The sequence below is a fragment of the Nyctibius grandis genome, chromosome 5 (genome assembly GCF_013368605.1).
Source record: "Nyctibius grandis isolate bNycGra1 chromosome 5, bNycGra1.pri, whole genome shotgun sequence".
Lineage (NCBI taxonomy): Eukaryota > Metazoa > Chordata > Aves > Nyctibiiformes > Nyctibiidae > Nyctibius > Nyctibius grandis.
Genome location: NC_090662.1, coordinates 62,502,445 through 62,521,838, shown reverse-complemented (window position 1 = coordinate 62,521,838; position 19,394 = coordinate 62,502,445). Strand labels below are relative to the sequence as shown.

General features: G+C 43.1%; 1 protein-coding gene across 1 annotated transcript in view; it reads left to right on the top strand.

Annotated features, from left to right (window-relative positions):
* ISX (intestine specific homeobox) overlaps positions 1–18,527 on the top strand; it is a 28,265-nt gene extending 9,738 nt beyond the window's left edge. Inside the window, exons 3-5 of the mRNA XM_068402521.1 lie at positions 12,910–13,061; positions 17,499–17,615; positions 18,291–18,527. Coding sequence (XP_068258622.1) covers positions 12,910–13,061; positions 17,499–17,615; positions 18,291–18,527 — 506 coding nt within the window. The remainder of the gene's footprint in view (positions 1–12,909; positions 13,062–17,498; positions 17,616–18,290) is intronic.
* The last annotated feature ends 867 nt before the right edge of the window (positions 18,528–19,394 follow it).

The window sequence follows — 19,394 nt, the reverse complement described above, 5'->3', positions numbered from 1 at the left end:
TATTTTAAAGGCATTTTAAACAAAATCCCTCTGTTCCCTGGTGGCAGTGGGGTTTTGAAACCAAGCAGAGGTTTAATGATCTGCCATTTTCTAGGCTACTTGTTCCCTGCCGTTGCTGAGCCTTTGATAGAAACTGGCTGAAGGAGGGGGGAGGATCCTAAAGCACTGGATTGGCATTTTCCCCGCGGTGCACAAAGAATGATGTTTCGGATCCCGTTCACGCACTGTGTCATTCTTAACAGAGAGCAGGAGGCCTGGGTTTAAAATCCTTTCCAGCATCATAAGCTTCAGCCTCCTTCCTCCACTTTAAATTAGGGGGGGAAGAGCTGGCGGCTCTTTTTCTCCTGCCTCTGACTGTGGCTGGAGTCACCTTTCCCAGACAAGGTCAGTAGCTGCACCTGCAGGAGAGGTAGACTGCACCATCCCTGAAGCAGTCTATAATCCTTACATCTCGAGCTGATAGCAAATTAACTTCTGTTTCCATGCTTATCGACTCTGCGGTTCTTCAGCCGCACTTTTGGCATGGTAGCTATAGGCCAGTTACAGGTCCTCTGACAAGGCACCCAGGCAGTGCCAAATGCCCATAGCATATGCCATGCAGGTGTCCCCAGAACCTCCCTCACACCCACACTGAGGATGCCTACAAGCGCCTAGGCGAACAGCACCAACCTCAGCAGCAAGAGAGCTTTCTGAGGTGAAAGACCTAAGAAGACCTTGGCTGGGCGTTCCCTCACCTCTTTCTCACAGACTACCTCTATCTATATAAAATACCTGGATAATTTCTGAGGAAGGGCACTAGGCTCTGACTAAGCATACACATCTGTATAGTTATCAGGGAGCAGAAGAAATCAAGCATGTTATACAATCACCTTGGAGGCAGGAGGGCTGGGGTTTGTCTGGTGCTTTTTTTGGATAGGAGGAGAAAGATGATGAGGAGTCTATGACAATATGCCCTTCGTGGGCAGGTGGTCTGAGATAGCTGGAGCACGATGACTGTGACCCTGAGTGGGAATTTGAAGCATATTTCCAGGAAACCCTGTAACACTGCAGTGTTCCTAAAAATTTGCTTTTCCCACAAAATGGCTTTTGCGACTAAGCGGTTTAGAAATGCAGTGTCATTTAAACGAAATAGATTTATGCCCTTATCACAAACCATTTACAGGTAGCAATGCCTCTTGCACTTTGAACTTAGAGGTTGCATTGTAAGCAAAAAAAGAGAAAAGCCCTCATATGCTAGAGAAGTGCTGACAGTGGCATTTAGTTTTGCTAAGCCTCCAGTTGAATTTGGAAGCCTGAATGTTGGGTGCTTTCACCTGTGGCCTTCTGCACGAAAAGCTCAGCAGAACTTTTTCAGAAAACCTGGTTCTTGGGAAGCGGCACTGATAAAAGCCGTTTTAGGAGATCATTCTGAGAGAAGCTTTACTTTGGAGCTGTGGGTACAGATTGCTTGGGCCAGCAATCTGTGAAATGATTAATTGCTGCCATTTTGCTGTATGCAACTGCCATCGCTGCCAGGGTCTTCAAAACTTAAGAACAAGCAGGACCAACTCTTGTGGCTGTCGATCAGCATCACAGCAACATGTCCACGTAATCACCCAAGCTAAGTCCTGAGCTCCCACTTTCCTTTTAATTCATTCTCTCTGCTCTGTGTAACACCCTTGGGACTTAACCAGCTCACGACAGCCAAGCACGGCAGCCTGAGAGGATTACATGCCTCCATGCCTGCCTAACCTGCTCAAGACTGCAATGTACAAGATCCCAGCCTAGTTCAGATCCTCATGGGCAATTCTTTTGCACTGTCTTTTACACATGCTGGGTCTGATCATATACATTTATGCGTGTGCACTGGAACTATTTATATCCAAAGGCAGTGGATGAGTGTGCCCAGCATTGCACATGGGTAATGGTTCCAGTCCTCTGCTCCAGCAAGGGAGCCGTCAGTGCCTTGGAGAAGCCAGACAGCAGCATCACCTTAAGACACTGGCAGATGCCCAGCCTTGTGGGATTTCTTCTCTGTGCAATAATTCAAGTACAAGTTAGATCAGGTTTCAGTAAATGGAGCTGGCTCCTAGTTCCACCAGAAACTAGGGCATTCAGGCTATGGGAAAAACTGAACTATGTTATTTCCTGCAGCTCATGTCTTCATTATTCACTGTAGAGGAGGCTGCCATAACGAGTCAACATCACCCAAATATTTCCATAGCAGAAATCCTCTGCACATTGCTGACTGGGAGCTCAGGTATCTTTTTATTAATCTAATTGTTTATTATTATGATAACATCTTTGATCCCAAAGCGTATTGACAAATTCTGGTGGCAATTATTGTTAAACACAACAGGAAATATAGAGATGATCTCAGTTCTGGAGAACTTCTAGTATAAGTCATGTCCCCTCTGTACTGATGCCAGTTGCAAGCATCTTTAGCTTAGTGTTTATGTTTTCTCTGAAGCCATAAATTCATTTGTACTGTTCATTTGTGGACAATGTGGTGAAATCCGTGTACCCCTGTGAAACAGCATGGTTTATCTCTCGCAGAACAGTCTTTTCCCCAATATGCTGACTTACCTTAATGCATTTATAAAACGCCCAAGAGACAATGAAACACTGTATAATCACAATCCCAGATAAATATCAGCTGCCCAGAATATGCCAATGGGACTGTGAGAAAGGGCACAAGCATCCCATTGTCCTGTAGAACAAAAGGAAGCAATTCTAAATGAAAAGGAAAAGCAAGAGGAAAGAATAAATGCCTATATATATAATTTTGCATCCATTAGCTGTCTTACCTGTCTTCTGTTGATCAGTGTGAATTGTCCCTGCAGCTCTGTGTCTCTGAAGTGCAGTATTCTTATACACATTTAGAAATGCAGCAGACCATTGACCTTGTTTTAGTGGGTTTACCTGAGGCATTGTTGAAGGCTGGTTCTTTGTTTTTCTCCCTCTTTGAAGACCGACTGTTTATAATCACACCCTGGATATTAAATGAAAGGCATGAAACCTGAATGCTTTACTCCCACCCTTTAGACTCTGTTCACATAGAAGTCTCACTGATACAAGTAAGCTGAAGAAAGCAAAGCCGTCAGCAGTTGGGGAACTATCATAAATTCTGTTTGTGTTGTTTCTTTGTGGTTTTTGGGTTGTTTGTTTTTTTTTTTAGTTAAAGCAAATGTTAGAATTCATAGAATTCAATGCTTTCCTCCAGTAGTCCTTTCTTTCCTGGGTATTTTGGATCCAGAGGGTACTTTACACAGGACCCAGAGGTTAATTTGTTCCTGCTAGTCAAATCTGTGTAATGTGACTACTTGTAAAGTTGATGGCACATCTTGATAAGTTTATTTCAAAGGTCTTACAAGTACTTATTAGCTTCTAAATTGTCTGAGAACTTTTCATTACGTCCACGGGTTTTGTTACTTTTAATTACTCTTCTTTGAAATTGAGGGCAGGCCTTTTACCTACTGTATTAGCAAGTGCTTTATTCTGAAATGGGAAACAGCAGAAACTATGTACTAAAATAATGATGGAATTATGCTTTCTTGGAGGGAGCGCAGACTCTGAGGAACGGATGTAAACAAGCATGCCTGATTGATGTCTAGAGGTTTGCAGGTACAAATAAGCACAAAGAGCAGGAATAAAGTAGAAAACAGACTGTCTGTACAACCTGCAATAAGCTCAGCTTTCTCCATGGGCAAATGGCTGGTTTCTGACAAAAGTGGTTGACCAGAGTGTGGGGACAGTGGTAGGGAACCTGTTTTCCTTGGTAAGAACCATTATTGGATTAGACTGGCCACTGCTTTTAAGGTGAAGTTTGACAACAGCTGAACATTCACAGAAAATACGTTTCAAACTTGAGATTTAGCTGAATGGGGAAAGCACACATATACCTAGCCCAAATTCACTTTGACCTGAAGGAGTTCATGAAGGTGCAGGTCATTTAGCCTAGGTACAGAACTGATATCGGGTGAGGGAGACTAACACACACCCCTGTCAGTTGGTGTCCCTCAAACCATGGCCTGCATGTTTCTTCCTCCAGATATTTCGCTGGCCACTGGCTGTGCCAGAGTTATGCACAACACCATTTCAGGGTAGCAGCATTTGTGAACACTGTCATCATTTTGCTGGCAGATAGGAAGGGTTAAATTCACCAGGAGCTCATGCTGATGGTGAGAACCATCCTCTGCATCGAACTATCCACATGAGTGGTTTCATACATACCATCTACTCCTTGCCAAGTCCTCTGACAAGCAGACTAAGAAACTCCCCTGGCTGCCACCATACATCTTGCTTAAACAGGTTTCTAGCCTGGTATTTTTAGCATTCCTGCTCAGAGCGCCCAAAGTCTGCATTTCAGCCTTGATGTCAGGTGATTAGGCACTGTACTCTGCGCCAGGGTAGAAGCAACTCTCTGTCAAGGAGTTGTGGACTGAAGGGAGGAAGTCAAGCCTTTAGAAGTTCAAGTCGTGCTGCTCTGTCTTAACTTTGGCAACGCCTGAACGGACAGCAGCTGGATGCTAAATGCTGCGTTTCACTAGCAGGAGGCTCTATCTGGAGCACATTGTACCTATCCAATTAAGATCAGTCTCACTGCCTATGCCAGTCCTTCTTAAAAAAGGCTGAAAGACCACTTTAATAAAGATCAGCCACACTGCCATACTCACCTAAATATTGCAGCGCAAGCTCTTTTGAAAGCCATGAACAATCTCTTTAACTAGGAGAGGGACTGCCACAGGCACATCTCTATACACAGACAAGCACGTTTTATCCTGATGCCATCAGCACTCTGTAATAACTCTTTGATAGAGGTGCAATTGGTTTTTAGCATGGTTTTTGGCCGCCATGAGCAGAATGTCACCACAAGAGAACAACGTTCAGAAAAGCCACGAGAAGGAACCGGCTGGGAGACCCACGTATCTATAATTGGTTGAATTAAAAAGGAGAGCAAGAGGATCTTCTTTTAAAGAGGCTAAAAGGGGAAAACAGAATTTAACCAGATATAATGAGGCTCTTTTCAATGCTCCCTTCTTTCTTTCTGAGAAACAAATGATACAGTCTACTTTGTTACACAGAGAAAAAAAATATTTCTGAGGACATGTAGCTAAAGCCACTTGCTTGCTTATTTCACTGCTTTCTCTGTTCTTGTCAAAGAAGAAGTAAAATCTTTGGATCTGGTTATCGCATACTGTGAGAGGGTGTCTGTCCAGAAATGACAAAGAGGATTGCAGCAAGATAAACTGATCTCATCTGTTTTCATCTACCTAGATTACATACTCCAAAGCAAATATGTGCCAGCACTGACTTCCAGCCCTTCTCTTGTGTTTTTAGTTCCTCCTTATCCCTCCAGTATGTGCACCCTTGTAATGAGACCAATAGGCTTGATACAGTCTTAGCCTGCTAAAGGGCTAAGTGTAAATGGGAGATGCAATTGCAGAGATCTCCCAGAGGCAGCATTTATCTAGCGGGCTCAGGTATGCAGGGCAGCTGAGAAACAGCAGTGCAAGATGTGCCATAGGCTATTTGCCTACTACAGACTATAGTCCAGAACGAATTTGCTTAAGTATGGCATTGCTGCAGCTGCACATCTTTTACTTAGCAAACTCAGGTACAAGCAGTAGTCTTCGGTATTGATTTGCTCATACCTCTAATATCTTGTAACTGTGTTATACTAGATAGATAGTGGAAATAAGCCATAATACACTAAGCTAAAACTGTGTAAGTAAGCAATTGTAAATCAGATTCCTTGAGCTGTGCATAGTATTAAAGCCTTAAATTCCCTTACTTTAGGCAAGAAATGTGGGGGGGGGGGGCTTCAGTCCATATGGATGTTTGGAAGTCAGAGATCACATAATTAAGTTGGGAGGGACCTCTGGAGACCATCTTGTCCAACCCCAACTCTGAGCAGGGCCAGCTTAAATCAGGTTGCTTAGGCCTTTGTCCAGTCAAGTTTAGATTATCTCCAAGGACTGGGACTTACCAGTCTCTCCAGGCCTATGTCAGACTACCTTCATGGTGAAAACATTTTTTTCCTATTATATAATCAGAATTTTCCTTGCTGCAACTTGTACCCATTGATCTCATCCTTTCACTGCGCACCTTCAAGAAGAATCTGTATTTCTACAAAGTTCAAATGTTTCAACTTGCTCCAAGTCTAACCTAGTAATAGAGCCAGATCTGCAGAGGACACATGGAGCCTGTTACTGAATTTAAAGGAGCTATACTGCTTTATCAGCATGGAGAATCTGGCCCTTCCAATGTCAACAGTAAGGCAATGTATAGACAGCTGTATCTCTAAGCATCTGCAAATGCTGACATATTTAGCTGCCTGGTACTTTCAGGCTTGGTTTCAGCAGTCAGCTAACCTGCAAATGACTTTCACAGAGCATAAAAGTGCACTTGAATATCCCCAGCTTTTACATAGAAAATAGCTCAGGAAACTCAGACAGAGTCTTATTTCCCCAGAGACTTTAGAGCCATGTTTGCAAAGCCAATGTTACACTTCCAACACTTTCTAGTCTTATATCTTCCACCCACATTCTTTATTAGACTGTAATTCTGAATGCTGTTGTTTGCTATGGGATCTCTAAGCTAAGGTCCCAAGGCAAAGAGAAGTATCAAAGCTACAGTCAGAGAAAGTTTCATTTTGCAAGAGAAAATGTTAACATAGAGTTTAGACAGATTTTTTGTATTTTTTATAGGTTTTTTTTTAAAAAAAGAAATAGAATGACTGATTACTTATAGAAAAAAATGCACACTTCTAGATTTCCTACTGACAAAAGCCTTGATTAGTTCACAGGAGTCTATTTTGTTAGCAATTTAATTTCATTTCCAGTTGAAATCAAAGCCTGTGCTTCAGTCTGTACTGGCCCATAGCTGACCTCATGTTATTGTGTATTGTTTAATCTGATTAGTTTCAGCTTTGAAAAATCTGGTTTCAGTAGGATTGACACTTCTGAGCACTGTGTAGACCTTTCCCTTACATAAGAGTCTCATCTGTAAAACAGTTCACCTTTCAAGAAGGAAAAATGTGGAGGATGTAAGAATGAACTGATAGGGAGTTTCTTTTGCCCATTACCAAGTTATGTGGGTCATTTTCATACCCAAGAAGCTGACATGAGACACCAGAAACTCACAAGCCTATTCTCTCTGAAGCCATGCTATCTAGTCCTGGACACTTCTTCGCTGCCAGTGGGACAGAATACATTAAGAGATTATCTGGAAGATCCATTCACCATCCCAACTCCAGCACAGTTTAAAATACTGTGTGGTTCAAGGCAATGGATCCAGCTCTCAGGTACCGTAAGATGTCCCAGGTCAACTAAAAGTTTCTTCCCAAACTTACACCAGCTGTGCACAGCCTTTGTCTTCTCATTCTTGTATATTCTTTGTAGGGTAGACTTTGAAGCTCCTTCTAGACTCGGGATCTTCAGTACTGAGTTTGTTCCACACCTCAACCCTGTAGAGATGATTTTGCATTGCTTGTAACAGCTGATTTCTTGAGGCTGTCTAGGTTGATTAATCCACTGAACTCTGTACTAAATGTCCTGCCAGCACCCACAACTTAAGCTGGTAGCCAAGGATAGATCATAGAATCATAGAATCATAGAATGGTTTGGGTTGGAAGGGACCTTAAAGATCATCTAGTTCCAGACCCCCTGCAACAGGCAGGGACACCTTTCCTCTAGACCAGGTTGCTCAAAGCCTCATCCAGCCTGGCCTTAAACACGGCCAGGGAGGGGGCATCCACAACTTCTCTGGGCAACCTATTTCAGTACCTCACCACCCTCACAGTAAAGAATTTCTTCCTAATATCTAATCTAAATCTACCCTCTTTAAGTTTAAAACCATTCCCCCTGGTCCTGTCACTACTTGTCCTTGTAAAAAGCCCCTTTCCCACTTTCTTGTAGGCCCCCTTCAGGTACTGGAAGGCTGCTATGAGGTCTCCCCAGAGCCTTCTCTTCTCCAGGCTGAACAGCCCCAACTCTCTCAACCTGTCTTCGTAGGAGAGGTGCTTCAGCCCTCTGATCACCTTCATGGCCCTCCTCTGGACTCGTTCCAACAGCTCCATGTCCTTCTTATGTTGGGGGCCCCAGAGCTGAACGCAGTACTCCAGGTGGGGTCTCATGAGAGCGGAGTAAAGGGGCAGTATCACCTCCCTCGACCTGCTGGCCACGCTGCTTTTGATGCAGCCCAGGATACGGTTGGCTTTCTGGGCTGCAGGGACACACTGCTGGCTCATGTTGAGCTTCTCGTCAACCATCACCCTCAAGTCCTTCTCCTCAGGGCTGCTCTCAATCCATTCTCCACCCAGCCGTATTTGTGCTTGGGATTGCCCCAACCCACATGCAGCACCTTGCACTTGGCCTTGTTGAACTTCATGCGATTCGCATAGGCCCAGCTCTCAAGCCTGTCAAGGTCCCTCTGGATGGCATCCCTTCCCTCCAGCGTGTCGACCACACCGCACAGCTTGGTGTCGTCGGCAAACTTGCTGAGGGCGCACTCAATCCCACTGTCCATGTCGCTGACAAAGATGTAAAACAGGACCGGTCCCGATACTGACCCCTGAGGAACACCACTTGTCACTGGTGTCCACTTGGATATTGAGCCATTGACCGTAACTCTTTGAGTGCGACCATCCAGCCAATTCTTTACCCACTGAGTGGTCCATCCATCAAGTCCATGTCTCTCCAATTTAGAGACAAGAATGTCATGCGGGACAGTGTCAAATGCTTTGCACAAGTCCGGGTAGATGACATCAGTTGCTCTTCCCTCTCCACCAGTGCTGTAACCCTGTCGTAGAAGGCCACCAAATTTGTCAGGCATGACTTGCCCTTAGTGAAGCCATGTTGGCTGTCACAAATCACCTCCTTGATTTCCATGTGCCTCAGTATAGTTTCCAAGAGGATCTGCTCCATGATCTTGCCAGGCACAGAGGTGAGACCGACTGGCCTGTAGTTCCCCGGGTCTTCCTTTTTTCCCTTCTTGAAGATGGGGGTTATGTTTCCCCTTTTCCAGTCAGTGGGAACTTCACCAGACTGCCATGACTTCTCAAAAATGATGGATAGCAGCTTAGCAACTTCATCCGCCGGTTCCCTCAGGACCCATGGATGCACCTCATCAGGTCCCAAGGACTTATGCACCTTCAGGTTCCTTAGATGGTCTCAAACCTGATCTTCTCCTACAGTGGGTGGTTCTTCATCCTTCCAGTCCCTGCCTCTGCCTTCTGCAACTTGGGTGGTGAGGCTAGAGCTCTTGCCGGTGAAGACTGAGGCAAAAAAGTCATTGAGTACCTCAACTTTCTCCATATCTTGGGTAACCAGGTCTCCCGTCTACTTCCGGAGAGGGCCCACATTTTCCCTAGTCGTCTTCTTATCACTGACATACCTATAGAAGGTAGATACCCACATTATCATCTCTGTCTCTGGTGTGTATGAACATACAGTCTATGGAGAAGTCCTGCAGCTAGCATAGTCTAACAATGTAAACCATTCCTTTCTAGTTCAGGTAGTAGTCTCTGGTTTGGGCACTAAAAGTCTTGCCCTAGCTTTGATTCCCCATTATGAAGAGGAGATGATAGCTGTCATCATATGTGCTTACAGGCAAGAACTAATGATTGCTGTTTGTGTGGTGCCCGCTGTGATGAAGTCTGATCCAGCTGGTCTTCGGCATTCATTTAAATCCCATCATGGTCCACTTCAGTCATCCCAATTGTGCAGAGTCTGGTTAATGTATGAGACAAAAGGGTTTATGCTGCATTAAATCATTATTTGCTGTATTCTGATGGAATATCAAAATACACCTTTTTTTTTTATTATTTGATATGACATTTTAGGTTTTAAAATGTAGACGTGCTTTGCATAGTCATGAAATTATATTTCAGTTCATTAACCTAGTACTTTTTTTTAAAAAGTATATTGGGATTTTTTTGCTTATTCAGAAATCTTCCAGGAGGTAGGCAGGTTTGTTCTCTCTCCTGAAGGCTTTCTGATTCCTAGAAGGCACATAGACTGCCTGGGCATACAAAACCTGTCAGGACAAGAACCCCACCAGCATCCTAGATGTTTATGTACAATTAGGACCACAGGAACAAGGAGGTGGTCACAGTTTGAGCTTGGATCTCTTGCTCCACTCTGGAAATGCTGGAGGTAGACACTGCAGCTTCTCCTGGGTTTGTGGAGCCAGTTTTCTGCCCTGGATAGAGGCAGGAACTCAGCTCAGTGTTCAGGGAGATGTACAAGACATCTCAAGGAGGCCTCAAATTTCTGAGATCATGACAAGGTCAGGCCAAACTTCACTTGTCAGGATCTGCTATATGAATTGCCCTGTGCTAGAGAAATACAAATACCATACGTTGTAATGATACAAATATAGCAGAGAGATTCATTACCGTATGACAGAACATGATGTGCTTGACAAAATATCAGCTTGGTACTCTGACTGCAGTATCTCCCAGGAGGATATGGAGGCTAGCTCCCACAGAGAGATGTGAGGTGAAAATCTTCCAGACAAGACACCATTATGAACTGTTAGCTCTATCATATCTACAGGGGACGTAGTGTCCTGAGATTCATATTCTCAGCACTGGTATTTCCCTTTTAATCTATATAGCAATAAATCCGCCTTACAGATGTCTTTTGGGAAGGTTCAAGTAGATGCAACTTTTATAATCAGGGCTTCTTTGGAGAGGGTACCCATTGCAATCTTCAGCATAAACCCACAAAAATATTTCTCATTTCAGATCTCGGCCCCAGTAGTGCCAGCAAGATTCATTGTAAATAACATTTTTCTCTTGGGGCTGAAGCCAGTGCTGCAGTCTAAAGAGTAGTACTTCGGTAGGCTGATGAAAAGTCTAATGATATGGATTTAAGTGTGTTGGACATCAGCTTTATTAGGTTGTTTCTGAGATATGGGAGTATTAACAGTGTTTATGATAAATGATGCTCCTCAGTTATTCTTGCATGACTGGTTTCCTTTCAAAGTATCCAAAAGGTTTAGAAAATATTAAATATTCACAATGCAATATATTCACTTACTGATCTCCAGGTATGGTGTCCTAGGCATCTTCCTACCCAGTCAACGGACAGAATTTTTTGTTCCTTATTTTCTTTGTCAACAGAGTCACAATGAAGTTTCAATTACAGAATGAAAAATGTCATTTTCTGGTTGTCACAGAGCCCAGTTTATATTGGCCAAGGTGTTTAGTTACCTTTTTCACTGCTTTAGCCCCCAAAAAGAAAAGTTCATGCTAATGGTTGAACAAAAGGGGAAAAAAAAGTACAAAGTCTCTTTGAGGGAATAAGCTAACCTTCTCTGGTTAACTGTTCCCATTAGGAAGTGTATGCATCTAGTTACATAGTATGAATTGGCAGTTGTCATCAGACTATGGAAGACCAAAAGCAGTTATTCAAAAAGGTCATTTTCTCAAGCAACATGGTGTCATTGCCAATTACTTCTGGTCATTGAGTAGCAAGCTCATCATAGTCACTGGAGATATTAGAATTGTTATGCCCCTATCAGGCTGCAGTTTTCCAAGCTCAGTAGAAAAAAACCCTGTGACTCATAATGTTTGGGGCATGGCTTTTTGCACTGGTTGTTCAATGTCAGCTGGAAGATACTTCATTTGTGCATCAGAGAGGATTCCAGCCCTGGGACGAGGCTGAACTCCACGTTCTGTAGATCAGCTGCCTTAGAGCTCACTTCTGCTGCTCCTTTCTCCTCCTCCTTGCAAGACATCAGCCCTGCAGTATCATTTCAGAACAACCTAGACCTTATTCTGAGTTAGACCAAGCGGCATACAGAGTTCATGATCTAAATAAAATATCCTGGTGTAGGAGGGCATTTTCAAAACAGTGTAGGAGTGCTGAGGGAAGTCTTTAGTGAGGTCACACCACAGCAGGTGAAGGAATGGAGCATTCTAAGAGTCCCCTTAGGAATTCACAGCATCCAAAATTCACCATATGCTGCTCCATGGGTTTTAAGGCCTTGTAGTTCTTAAGGTTAAGCTTGTTTAGAAAGTCCCCACACCACAACAGTGCAGTCAGGAGAATACCATGACTTTTCTTTGTAAGGTAACATTTTTAATGCCACTGTCACGCTGCAGTGAAACTGCTGGCTATCTCTAAATACTGCCGAAGGAATCGTATGGGAAGAGAGCAGCGGTCAGTCAGACTGGAATGGTTGACTTCCCTCCACAGCATTCATGCATTTTGAATGCCCTTTGACCTTGCTGGCATACAGGAGGAGAAAATTCATCAAAATCAATAGAGTGACAATGGAATAAAATAATACCTCCGAGCCTGAGGAAAGCATAGTAAGACTAGTACGACAGGAAAAGATAGGGATGGAAAATTTGAGCTGAAAGAAAGATGGTGATTCATTACAGGCATGAGAACAGCACCAAGACAAAATGGAGTATCTACTCTTTTGTTCCATTTACATTAAGGGTTTCTTCACAAATAGTTAATAAGGGATTATAAATTAGCAACAGATGTGTGCATGTGACAGGAGCAAAAAGGGGTCAAAGGTTGGTCTAACACTAAAGGAATTTGATGCCAAATCCATTGCAGGGCTAGTGTGGTTAAAATACATAGGGTTTTGTAGCTGTTGACATGCAGTGGATCCATGGAATTAGCACTGCAAATTGGCACTTTTAACTCACTCCTTGAATGATAAAAGAATTCATTCACATTCACATTCACTGCTGGGTCAGGAGCCAGTCAGTGGACACGATTCTGTGTCTTGGACACTTGGAGCCAGAAGACACGATTCTGCTTACTATGGTAAGTACATCTCTAGAAGGTGCTGGAGGTGCCATCCCAGCTGCGTGGCAATTTACAGAAATTGCTGGATCTCTGAATCTTCTTGTGGCCCTGTGGCCTTTTCCTGTAAAATGCAATACACCTTTCCTTGTTTGCACAGTTGAGAGGAAAGGGAAACGGAGAATCCGGACAACGTTCACCGCTGAGCAGCTCCAGGAACTGGAGAAGATTTTCCAAGTGACTCACTACCCAGATGTCCATATTCGCAATCAACTAGCAGCAAAGATAAACCTCCCAGAAGCCAGAGTTCAGGTACATTGTGTCTCCAAAAGGCTATGCTCACTGCACCAATTCTTTATTCAGAGTACATTCTTAATAGTTTATGCCTGGGTGACAACGCTAATGAAATATGTGACCTCTCTGTTACCTTACAGAGGAGGCCACTATCACTGTTCTCTTACAAATAGGGAAAAAAATATTTGTCATCCAGCTGGGACTGACCAAATGGGATTAATCAAAGGGTTAACAGGAGCTCTAAGCATATTAAATGCATAGCAAATAGGAGTTACGGCTGGTTATGAGCAACCTGTTGGACTCTGTAGAGACAGAACAGCCATTTATGAAAATATTTATTAATCATTTATCAACCTTTTATAGACTAATATACATCCAGTACAAACTGTCATCCACATTCATCTTCTACAGGGTCTCCAAAAAAGTGAAAATAACTGCCCAAACGAAAATGCTTCTTTACTGTTCTGTATTTTGATATCACAGGCTATAAATGCCCTGGCTGTAATTTCAGTGCATGGAAACTAATCCAGTTCCCCCCAGCTGTAATGTAGTCTTGCTGACTGAGCTCAAAATTGACCCCAAATGTTTACTGCATATGAAATCTGCTACATTAAAATAGGCATACCACTGTGCATTGGAATTTGGTGGTGTTTACCAGGCACTGTTGTGACGATTTTTGCACAAGGCAGTTTCTGTACTCGCCATAATGCTGGAGTCATCAGTGTACTTCTATCCACATATCCCACTCTAACAATCAAAGTTCAACACAGAGCAGTTTATTGAGTATGACATGCCTGGGACTATCAACTAACCATGATGATATTGCTTCATAGTTAGGTGACAGGGAGAACTGGAACAGCATAGCCGTAATATGCCCATTAGCGATATCAGTGCACCCACAATGCACTTCCAATGGTATAAAGCACAAGCTGGGCTACTAGTCAGTGCTCTCAACAGAACAGCAAATCATATGAAAGAACAGGACAATCTTCTGTTTAAAAAATTATTTATAATCTGTAGGGGGAAAAATAAAAAAGAGTGGGAAACATCAACCTGAGATGTATATGAAGGAAGTAGAAAGCCTCTCATATATAAATTGCAGATGGCAAATTCCCAGACTATATAGTGTTACACATGACACAGGAAATTCTGCGTTTGACCTCATCTTGGCTGATAAAGGGAAACCAGCCACAGAACTGAAAATTAGCAGTAACTTAGGTACAAATTATAAGTTGTTATAATTTTGATTGATTGCCTTTGTCACATATATACAAAATAGAGTGCAGAGAATTTGTGTATGCTCTCGGTACTTTGAAATAATAGTTTTGACAAAGCTAAAAGCAGTATAAGTCAAATCACCTCAGAGAGATAATTTAACCGGGGGGAAAAAAAAAGGTGAGCAACCATGGGGTAACCAAGTGAAACATTTCATAACTGCAAAAAAGCCTGTGTCCTCCAATCAAGAAATAAAGGCATGATTGCTGTGAATCAGTTTAAGTGGATAGATGGAATTATATCCCTGCATGTGTGCATGCCTACATGCAACACAAAATGAAGAATGCTGGATGAGTAAACATTAGAAACAAGAAATTATAAAAAATGAATAAGCAAAGCAGAAGTATATGGGCCAAAGCTTTGGTCAGAAATATTAAGGATCATCAGAAACTCAATAAAAGTCCATTAAGAACAACAACAAAAAAATTGAACAATTATATTGATCTGTTACTTTATAGAAACAGTGGGACTGTCAAGGATAATGCAGAAATGGTAAAGATGTTCAGTCATAATTTCTGCTCTATCCTTGGAAATATGTCAGGTAAGGTGGTAGTATCACATGATGATGATGAAACACTTTCCATAAAGACAATGTTGAACAGCAGCTGCTACAGACAGATATTTTTAAATCCAGACATCTAGGTGACTTACCTCCAGTAGTTCTTAAAAAGCTGCTTGAGAAGCACTTTGGGTCATCAGTGTTGATATTTAATCAGTCCTGGAGCACAAGAGACGTTCCAGGGGCCTTGAAGAAATCTAATGTTGTGTCAGTATTTAAAGGGTGAACAGGACAACCAAATAATGACTGGCCTGTCAGCCAAACATTGTTTTTTGGCAAAACAGTGATAAAGCCAATGAGAGTCTCTGTTAATGAAGAATTAAAGGGTAATATATTTAATATTTATCAACACTGGTTTATGGAAAATAGATGTTGTCAAACTCATCTTTTTATTATGGGACTGTTGGTGACAGTTTTAAACCGAAAGAAGGTAGATTTAGATTGGATATAAGGAAGAAATTCTTTACAATGAGGGTGGCAAGACACTGGAACAGGTTGCCCACAGAAGTTGTGGATGTCCTGACATTGGAAATGTTCCAAGTCATGTTGGCCAGTGTTTTGAGCAACCTGATCTAGTGAAAGATGTCCCTGCGCACAGCAGGGATCATCTTTAAAAGGCCCATTCCAACCCAGCCCAAACCAGTCTATGGCTCAAATGGCATGTGTTAGTAGATGACAAGCTGGGTCTGCAACAGTTGTTTGATTGCAAATGAAGACATTTCAAAAGTGGTCTCTCATAGGAACCATTTACTGACACAAAGGTGAATTTGAACTAGTAAAATCTTTAATGATAGTGCTATGAAATGGTAAAAAGATTAGGGGGCTGGAACATAATGAAAAGGCTGATTCTTTAGTACAGCAAGCTCTAGATCATTGGTCATGTGTCTGCAAGGGAAAAACAAGCGGACAACCTTACAGAGCAACAAATGGAGGCCCTTCCTACAACATGGGGCATGACACCCTCCCTTTGCACTCTGTTTTAGTCCTTGTTTCCTTGGGCAACCTGCTGACTGCTGAGAGGGCAAATTAGTCTTTTGTGAAATGTCAGGCGGGGTTAAGGAGGCACTTGTCCTTGGCTTTAGCACTGGTGTGACTTTTGTGAACACACATGGGAATACTGTGCTCTGTCTCAGTGCCATAGCTCAGGAATACTGGAAAAATTAAGGTTAGTAGCATGCAGAGAATAAATGATATGAGTAGCTTGATATCTGTGGTAGACAGAGCATGCAGGAATAGGTTTAAATCCCAGTAAAAGAAATTCAGGGTGGGCATTGACAAATCATTTTAAGGGTAAGGGTGTTGGAGAGCTGGTTGGGCAAAAAAGAGCACTTCAGTCTGTGAACACAGCTTTGCCTTTATTAAAAAAAAAAAGTCCCTGAAGTGAGGACTTTATCCCATGTGCAGACTTTGAAAGGAGCACTTTAGAGGCTGAATTTTGGCTTCAGTCCCCCCTCTGCCCTCAAACACTTTGTCGATGTTAAAGAGGAGTCATTTTTATGGCGCTGTTTCACCATATAACTCCTGCATAGTAGAAAGGGAATGGAGCAGTTCATACAGACTAAGCAGTTCTCAAACACATGCAAACCCAGATAAACAAAACTGCCCTTTCAGTAACCTCAGATACTGCTAACTATCAGCAATATATCAGAGGGCTCCCGACATTCCCATTACTTCCTGAGCAAGACATGCAGAAATAATTGAGCTGTTCATTATTTGGTTTAAATACGTACATATTTATGCCCAGTAGCATCTGGTTTTGATCACTAACACCTTGTGTTCATGTGAACCACTTGCTTACGTTCAAACAGCAAGTTCCTAGGCCAGCTAGAAACTACAATGCAAGGGGGATTCAACTTTTCACAGCAATGCAGCAAGATGCACTGCTGTGGCTGCACAATAAATACTTGTGTGCCTCAGCCAGAAGCCAGACTGGTAAAATCAGCTGATAAATGAAAGAAACTCCCCTGAGAAAATTAGTTTTCTGTTTTCCAGTGCAAAAGAGATGGCAGATAACAGACTGCTGAGTGATTTAGAAGGTTTCATCCCCTTGGGTCTTATGCTTAGGTCTATTATGTGAATTTCAAAACATTACCAACTAAATATAGGAAGAACCCTGTTACTACATCTCCACTAGTGACACATTTTTATGCAGCCCAGCAAAACATCTAGGTGGGTCTTTTCCCAGTCTGTTCACTTGGGAACAGGGTGAAAGAGCCCTGTCATGCAACAAATTGCACCTCCTAGAGAAAACATAATGCCGTGTGCCTTAACTGCTGCAAAGCTTTGACAGGGAAAGGGTCTACTTTCCCAGGAGAGCCCTGGAAGACCTGCTGCACCCTGTGACACTGTCTTTCCCTGAACAGGGAGATCCTAGCTCTTCTGTGAGCTGTGAGAGAAAGGAGGCTGTCATGATAGTCCAGCAATCCAACATGCTATGCAAAGTGTGAAAGGCGCTGTGTCGAATCCAGTGTTTTCCTTTAAATTCAGCCCCTGGTTCTGCTGAGCTGGAGGTCAATGTTTTCTGATGCTCAATTAGAGAGTAGGCAAAGTAGATGGATGTGAGCTGTTCCTCCTTCATCTCCTGTTCATTTCTGTGCCTTTTCTTTCTTGCCTGTATCTAGATCTGGTTCCAGAACCAGAGGGCAAAGTGGAGGAAACATGAAAAATTTGGCAACTTTGGTGGCCTTCAGCATCTGACAGAAGTTGATTTTATTCCTGCTCCCAAGTCAGATATCACAGTGAGTATCGGAGGCTATTTATAAAGCCAATGAGGGAGAGAGAGCTCTCCTTCACCAGGTCACCTCTTCACATGGGACTGTCCCAGAGGAGGACTGGAAAGACAAAAATGGCAATATGATGAAAAGAAATCCCAGCAAATATGGTCAAATAACACATTTCTTCATGAAATTAAATCTGTTTCGTAAATACATCGTGAGGTATCTCTTGCAGGATGATCCTTCCCCATTTTATTTCTAAATCACTTCCCTGTAAATGATACTTTGATTCAAAATATCTTTAGCATCAGGAATTTCCTGAACAGGAAGAAATGTGACATTTGCAGCCACAAAGCCATGTTTATTTATAGACAGTATCTCTTTACAACATCCAGCCTTGTTAGGTTGACCAGCGCTTTTTGCCCTTGACCCATGTCCTTGCCAAGTCCAGGACAGTTAATATTGTCTAAGCTGGCAGACAGGCTCTTTCCCTGTCAGGAGTTTTTCCATGGCTAGAACAAAGGTTATTTTGCCTTGCTCCCTGGGTGACAGCACACCACTCAGTTTTAGGGAGTCTGTTCTTCTAAACTTTTCTTCTTAGTTACTGAGCACCAGGGAAACAAATAGGGTTGATCATGAATTGTATCTAACTGAAAGTCTGTATTGATTCACCTGAGACTGCATTTTTATTCTTGAAAGGCTCCTAGCTTGATGCCAAGAAAGCTCACTGCTACCATCCCTGCCGTGGGATACTACTCACCGCTGCAAGGGCAGCTGACAACTGCCTGGCTGCCCAGCACACTCTCCTTCAACCCCCACCACTTGGAGATGCTGCCCTTCCCAAAACCGTACTTGCTGTTCAATGTCCTCCCCACTTACGGCATGCCGCTACCCCACAAGTTGGAAAGGAGCAGTATCTGCGCCAGCTCCACATAGAGGAGGATACAGGGGAATGGGGGACTTTGGGGGCATGGTTTTATCACCCATGACCACTCTGGGGGTGTGCGGTTTCTCTCCTTGAACAAGCCTGCCAGGATGATGGGTGGCCTGTGGTGCAAGGTCATCTTGCCGCAGGAGTGCCACCATGAGTCGCCACAGCCTAGCAAACATTGGCAAGAGCCACCATGGACCAGGAAGGAGCTCCCCATCTGCCTGAGGAGCAGCATGCTCTGTAGAAACCCAACCGCTCAACTGAGGGACTCTCCCTGCAGGGACAGTGCACCAAGCAGCCCTGCAAAAGGACTAAGGTTTTACTCAGCCCTGAGACAATGCTGGATGACCCTGTTGTGCTAGTGGCTTGGGGCAAGCAAGATGCCTGTGATGAGCTGTGCATAGCCCCAGGGTCCAGCCAAAAGGGCTTTTCTCTGCAGGTTTAGGTCGTTTTTCTCATACATTCTGGTCCCCATGCACTGGGGGGTCCAAAGAACATGTTTAGGTCAAAAAATCAGACTTTCAAGATACCTTTTTCTTTCCAGGTGGTCAATGAGGGAGGGGGGTGGGTTTGATTTTCTGTCTGTGTTTTTGACTTGAATAAAGGGGCAGATACACAATTTGAGCTGAAATATGACAGTCTGAGAGATGTAGCAGTGCTGAGCTCTGGATTTGGTACCATGAGTCTCTGGGGCCAAGAGAATTCTTCAGCTGGTTAATTAAAATGCTTATGAGGAAGCCTCTCAATTTTTGACCTGAATTAATAAAGCTCCAAAACTCCACCAGAAACAATAACGAAAAGAGACAGACTGAGTTTAATCTGCTAGACATAATAGGATGGTATGACCCCACAGTTTGGTTTAATTGTAGATC